Genomic DNA, 7,332 nt, shown 5'->3' with positions numbered 1-7,332 from the left:
AAAACGAATCGTTACACCCCTAATTTATACCCAAAATTGGGTATATACGGTTTAGAGCAAAGTTGGGGAAATCAGCTGGTTCTGGGAGTAATTCCAGCTACATCAAATAATTATTTTAATGATATTCTTCATGTTCATTTACATAGAAACAATTTCAAGAAAGTTTTTATTTTGTTTCTGGCAAATATTACAATACCCATGACTGATGGTATGGTGAACAGGTCAGTCAAATCAGAGCTGCAGCTAATTTAAAAATCTTTGTCACCAAATTCATCCTAAATTGACCCAAGTTCCAAAAGTGAACTTATTTCTACAAATTATAAGTTTTTTTTTATGACACCAAACTACATTAAAAGTAACCTTTGAAAATGAGAACTGACGAAATGTCATTTTGTTCTATCAATGAATAAAAACTAAACAATATTGTGCAAGATGGACAAATGATCTAATTATTGTTTAAATGCAAAATCTTATGTTAGACAACCTGCAACCGAGGACATGACTTTCCACATACTGTATCTATGATCGTAGCTACAATCCTGATTCTAATATACTCAACATAAAACATTGCACACAGTATTGAGTATTAAAAACAAAAAGTATGTTTAGATAACAAAAAGATGGAACCACTAACACATGACTAGGAAATATGTTTCTGATTCAGACACAGACCTACAAAGCATATGCAGAAATGTAACAGGACTTTACTTCCAGAAACCTCGGATGGCCAAAATAACTCATACAGCTTTGCTACTATGTGAAGAGAATTGTAATGTAAACTTTTTTGAAACTGTATATATAATTTTAAACTGCTCGTGTATGCCTTATACACTGGAATGGTGATATTGTTCATCTCTGCAGCGTAGTATTTTTCATTTTACATTTTATTTTTCTTTCTAGGGAGACGATGGCTTACCTGTACCGGGATGTTGGAATAAAGTAAGTGGGAGAGTTTGACACTGTGTTGCTCACCACTGTAGCAGCTCACATACTGTATGCTAACATCACCTTGAACATTGTTTGAACTAACATTTGTATTTTGCTTTCTCCTTGCAGTGACGATAACTTTGGAATGGCTTGTGTGATTGTACATAGGATATTTATTTTTTTACTTTTTCCCTATTCTGTTATACGTGGACAAAAAATTGAAAAAAAAAAAAATATATGGCAAGATTTTTGTACAGATTGTTTATTTTAATACATATGATAGTGTTTATGTATTGGATTTTTATATCTTTGCATTATTTTAATATGATCGGATAAATCAAAATTATAATGTGGCTACATATGCATGATATTTGTGCATAATGTGAAGTGGATAATGCTTATTAACTTATTGTATTATGTTGTTTTGTTCTGTTGTAATAGACCATGCTGCACTGAGTTGTGGGGCTGGAAAGATTATGTGTTAGCATTTGGAAAGCCTTAGTCGAACTCCCCTCTATGTGATCAAGTGTTGGAAAACAAACATGGACAAGCACTGCATATACACTTGTTTCAATTACAGTAAATATCTACACAGTGACACAAATCTGTTTAAAGTCTGCACTTTGAATTTGTTGGTCATGTGCTCATATTGTACTGATGAACATAAAGACCTAAAGCAGAGATATTGTCCCATTAATGGTAGTATCTTAGGGTGCCAATGTTATTCTATCAATGTTATTTCCATCAGTCCAGAGCAAGATAATGCCCTAACATTGATATTTGTATTGGCCTCAAAAACCCAGAATCAGTCTTTAGTTTCATATTTTCAGTTCCTGATGGCATGGCCTTCAGCTTTGCCAGGCATGGTAACTAACACACCTGGCAATGTCGGTGGGTAGATTGATGTCCTCGTTTTTGCACTATGAACTGTAATTGGGGTAAGATGAGTTGACGTGATTATGCACTCAACATCTTTTCACCTTATGGACAATTTATTATCATTTTTCACAAATCCAAGATAATTCTTAAGGCGATTCTTATTCTAGTAACTTCTCGATTCTGGTCGAGTCAAACTTTCCCCTTGAGTTTACTTCAAAAACAATGTCCAGAGTGCCAGGAAATTTGCTTTAGATAAACATGGTCCCTAGAGGGTGATCCCTAAAGATTTAGGCTGGTTCCTTTATTGCCACAATCAGTACCAACCTTCAGTTTATACACAAAAAGTACTCCCCAGACATTTTGGCAGTTCGTACCTCAGGACAAACTCAAACTCTAAATGCTTTTTGAAAAAATATGTTGACTGTTGGGTCATCTAACTATTGGGTGTAAGGACCTTTGCTATCACTAGGGTCTGCTTCTATGACACACAAGTAATGCAAATTAGGGTTTGACTGGTATGGCTTTATTGTTATTGTTGATAGCAACTTAACTTTAGACTGAAACATCCAAAATTATATTCAAACCACACCATGCCTAGTGGTGTGTTAATCAATCATTAAGGGACAGCCTTTAATTCAGTCTCTGAGGTCTGTTTTTTCAATGATCATGAGGAATCAAGTTTTCCAGACAATCACAGTTTGCTCCAAATATCCAAAGCCAACATTTGTGTCCTGGAGGAGGGTGTCAACCAAGGTCTGTTAACCGTTTGAAGCTTTAACGTTAAGGCATGAAAGACCCTGAAAACGAAATGTTAAGTTGTACAGCAGGAAAGCAACAGCTCTATGTTTTAGCTTCTTGTATATTCCCTCTGGTTTCAGTTCATTCGTAAATACTTTTGCCAAATTTTACGGGCAGCCACTTTCTGCTTTACAGCTTTCAGGCTCTGTGTATTAACTGTAGTGTTTGTTGTTTGTTTGTCTTCTACTCTGAGGCACAGTATACAGCCCGTATTGTTGGACGGAAATATTGCTGCTCACCCTTAAGGCATTCTGCTGCAATCGTCACATTGTCTCATCCATTTATGAAGAAAGCTGTAATCAGCTTGGACAATGGAGATTTGTTTATTTTTATTAAGAACTATAGAACATTTTATCCACAAGCATTTTTCATGGAGTAGCTGTGCTCATTAAGCTAACCTCATTAACTTTACCAAGTGACTTAGTGTTGAAGAAATGGATGGACTAGCCGGAGTGGAGCTTGGTCCATTATATGCTGCTGCTCTTTGACAAAGCTTTGTTTGTGTGTTGCTCTGCCTGAATTTGATGTTGCCATGAAAGATTCTTGTTGGATCCTTGCCAGCAATAAAATATTCATTGTGTCCTGTTTCTGCACAGTACCTCACATTAACTCATGCCTTAGTCACCAGCTGGCATTAATTTTGCTTTCATATTGATCATATGTTCTAAATGTTAAAAATGTCGATTGTGGTCAAAATGACAATCATAATTAAATATACATTTCTGATGAATTTGCGTTTGTTCTCAAAAATTGTTTTAAACCTACTCTGTCGAGGCTAGAGAGTGCCACTAGATCAGGGGTTCCCAAACTTTTTCATGTTGAAAATCCCCACATTAGACCACATACCCCCAATTTGAGAGGATTTTGTCTTAAGACAGGGGTCAGTGAACTTTATTATGAAAAATCTTTCTGGAGTTGCAAAATATATTTAAACCTTACAATGCTAATTTCTAGCCACAGATCAAACTAGCTAAGCTAGCACTGTTAAAAGCAAACAAATCTGTCCACACAATATTAAATATTGTATTATGCTCAGGGACTTTTATTTTTTGGGGATTTGGAATCCATAGCAAGCCTAGCTACAGAGACTTAAGGCTGGAAGCCACAGCTGTTGAGGTTCTGCAAAATATAGAGAAAAAGGCACCAGATCAGGACGCCATGTATGACGCACATATTAGTTGAAAAAATTTTGGCTACACATTTTTACAATTACAAAACATTTCCATTTCCATATAGTTTTTGTCAAGGATACAGGGAGCCTCTGGAGAGGGCTTAAAGGGCAACATGTGGCCCTTTAGCAGGTTGCCTACCAATGTTCTAGAAGAAAAAGCACAGTTTATAACATTAACAATGGCTTCATGCTAAATGGAATTAATTTGGTATTTACACCTGTGCTTTTACTACAGTCACATGTCAAAATGTCTGCATTGATAGAGCAGTAGACTAACAGGTATTATTGGAGAGTCTAAATGTATGGTTTGGTATGGTATACATTTGTATAAAAAAGGCATTTTTGTGTTAATCTCATAAGGTAACTTCATCGTGCATCTGGCGTAGTTGCAGTACAGATTAACCTGTGCTCGCAATTAGGTCTTACTGAGCACCCCTTGAACTTCCAGTGACACAGGACCATTGATTCTTAATTATCATCTAAAACTGTCAAAGCTCAGTTCAGACCAAACATTTTTAGTGCCCTAAAATATAAAATGAGGATAATGACAGGGAGTTTCTTGCTATAGTTGCATTTTATTGATGAAATAATGAAAACTTTCAAAATAATAAGGTTGAAAATTAGGCGCTAACTTCACTATGAGCCGATTGGCTGTTAAAACAGGTGACATGCCTTAGGTTCTACAACCAGCCACTGGCTGAGTTGCATTTGCGATGCTCTCAGCTGGCTTGAGTCAAGCTGAGACCGTCCAGTTCACACCACTGCAACTTTTCACTGCAATGTTCTAAAACTTGTCGTGAATCTTTGGTCTTAAAGTGTAAAATAGCTGCTCACATACACCTAATCCTGTCTACACATGGGATCGGTCACTAATATTGGCTTGCTGATTGTCTCTAAAGCATGTTAACGCTCTTTGATTTAAAGATGAATTAGAGTGTTCCTCACAGCATGGACTAAGTGGTTTTTTTTTTTTAATGAGACAATATTTGTGCTTGGTAGACAGTATCACAAGGACCAGATCTAAGGATTTAAATCTAAAGGAAAGATCTGGGAATGACAGAGTGACACAACATCACATTGACAAACTATATCCAGCACAGTAAAACAATATAGACACAAATCACATGAAAATGCAATATTACCATTTAAGCACTGAAAGCGAGTGTAATGCACCTGTCATTGTGGCAGGCAGGCTGAAGCATAAGAAATAAAATGTCATTCATGACATTCTGAGCTACGACTCAGGAACTCAGGAACCCACAGGCTGAGTGATCTGAGACAGTATACTTATGAGTAAGGCATTTTAAAGCATTACATCTCAATCTGCGTACAAATAACACAACTTTACACTTTCAAATTATGGGCATACTCCAATACTTCTATTAACTTCTGTTGATTTTAGTTGTCAATGTTATGAAACGGTCACAGTTAGGTTAGGTTAGGTTTAGGCATAAAAACGTATCTTACATTACCTTAAAAGAAGTCAGCTTTGAGTTTTGGTTTTAAATGAGACATGAACGTCTCTGCTGATCACAGTAATGGTGCAGCTACTCTACTGGAGGAGTGCTGATAAACTCAACAGCAGCACAAACTTAGCTTGATAGTCTGCCATTGTTTATCTGTTTCATGCATGGTTATTTGGCTGACAATAGTTGTAGTGCGTGAAGTGTGTCTGTGTTGTCACAGCAACAGCATTTTGGCAATTTACACTACAATGGTAACATTGGCACTTCAAAAGACTGCGTTTTCAGGCCCCCAAAACAGCGTTGTCATGTGAATTGAAGGCCATTGTCGAGTCTTTCCAGTTAGCCAACATGCACAATAGCAGCACACTGAATTTGTTTGGCTTGAATGAAATGGAACCTTAAAGCTGCAGTAAGTAATTTTTATAATGTATATTTTTTTCATATTATCTGAAACTTTCACTATATCCTGACATTAGTACATGAGACAGATAATCCGTGAAAACCAACCAATCAGAACCAAGAAAGATAGTTGATTGTTGAGTCTCATTCCTAGGGTGTAAAATATAGACACTTTGGGACCCTGGAAATGAGACTCAACAATCAACTATCTTTCTTGGCTCTTGGTTGTTTTTGATCAGGCCCAGTGGATTCTTGCAAATGCCATTAGGATCACTAGATTATCTATCTTATGTATTACAGTCATACTATAGTTTAAGTATTAGTATAAGTTTCAGCAAATATGATAAGTTATTCTTTATAAAAGTCACCAACTGCAGCATCATTATGTATCAGTTGTAACACCAGGGGGTGTAAGGTTGAAAGACGAATTTGTTGGAGTAGACAAGGCAGGTTGAGGGGAAAGTGGGTACAATAACTCTGGAAATGCACTGGACATCAAAGACTGATGATAAATAACCTTTTATTACAAGTATCCCTGATTTGTTTGTTTCTGAAGTGATTAAACTGTATTTGTTTAAAGGGTCAACATCCTTTCCAACTGGCTAAGAAGTAGGGCCACGAGAGACTGTCTCCATGAGGACACAGAAAGGAAACTTGAAGACATTTGGAGATATCTTTGAGTTTTTATCCAAACCTGGAGTTTTTCCAGGAGGCTGGATGCAGGGCCATTAACATGGGAGGCTCCAGTGGCAGCGATGAGCACATTAACTTCAATAGGACTGGAACATAGAGACACTGTACCATCCTTTAGTTAGTCACTGAAGGCTCTCTGGACAGGACAACCATCACAGCCACAGGGAGATACTGTACCTACTGATGCGTTTCTTTGACTGCATACACTTTGATCTATTTAACTCCTAGTGAAAGCCAGGCATGGACACTTTAGCACATGTGAGTTGTTGTGTTTGATGTGACATCCATACTGTAACTGTGATAAAGAATTCAGAGCAGCTCACAGAGCAGATAGATGCCATGTGTTTCCATGAGAAAACAAAGACCCTCTTGATGATTCCTTCTTGATATTATCTGACTGACTGCCTTTTCAAAAATCCCTTTACCTGCAGCTATGACATTTTGTTTGAATGATTGTGCTGTGTAGGAAATACTTTGAAACCAGCATCAGACATCCTGCCTGGTCACATATATGATATTCTTTATTTTTTTGTATTGAGGTGTTAACACCATGATTCAATGCTGTAACTGTAAGTATTGTACAATATAAGACAAAGGATTGTATGTATAAAAGTACTCAGTCTTTGTAAATAGATTGCATTAATGAAACATGATTTTACATACAGAATGAGCATTGAAATTCTCAAAGGGCATACGCTGATTATGTACAGATGATTGACAATTGTTTCTTCAGAATTTATCTTGGCCCAGAATGTTGCAAGGCTTTACTATATTCTCATTTGCATGCTCGATATATCCACTCATGCAAAGTAAAACCTGATGAGTTAGTTCAACTCAAACTGTTTGAGGAAACTGATTGCCTTAAACCGTTTTTAATATATTACCTCCAACAATTAAAGCATGAAAGAATATTTGATTTGACGCCAAGTAACTAATTTATTGTTAAGGTAAGGTAAATTAAGTTATGCTTAAAATGAGTAAGTATACACTCACATGCAG

The 7,332-nt window shown here is 36.6% G+C and overlaps 1 protein-coding gene across 17 annotated transcripts in view; it reads left to right on the top strand.

Moving 5' to 3' along the window:
* Positions 1 to 7,326, top strand: part of col13a1 (collagen, type XIII, alpha 1) — a 119,439-nt gene extending 112,113 nt beyond the window's left edge. For 15 of the 17 annotated variants that reach the window (XM_035664203.1, XM_035664211.1, XM_035664210.1 and 12 more), the window contains 2 exons: positions 901 to 939; positions 6,221 to 7,326. In XM_035664203.1, the coding sequence (XP_035520096.1) occupies positions 901 to 939; positions 6,221 to 6,253 (72 nt within the window). In that variant the 3' untranslated portion in view covers positions 6,254 to 7,326. Of the gene's footprint in view, positions 1 to 900; positions 940 to 1,056; positions 3,185 to 6,220 lie in introns of those variants that run through there. The other 2 variants (XM_035664207.1, XM_035664204.1) reach the window with 1 other exon arrangement.
* The last annotated feature ends 6 nt before the right edge of the window (positions 7,327 to 7,332 follow it).

This window comes from Morone saxatilis, unplaced genomic scaffold (genome assembly GCF_004916995.1).
Source record: "Morone saxatilis isolate NCDOM2014 unplaced genomic scaffold, NCSU_SB_2.0 Contig19, whole genome shotgun sequence".
Taxonomy (NCBI): domain Eukaryota; kingdom Metazoa; phylum Chordata; class Actinopteri; family Moronidae; genus Morone; species Morone saxatilis.
Note: the sequence above shows the minus strand (reverse complement) of the source record. Positions and strands in the feature narration are given on the sequence as shown.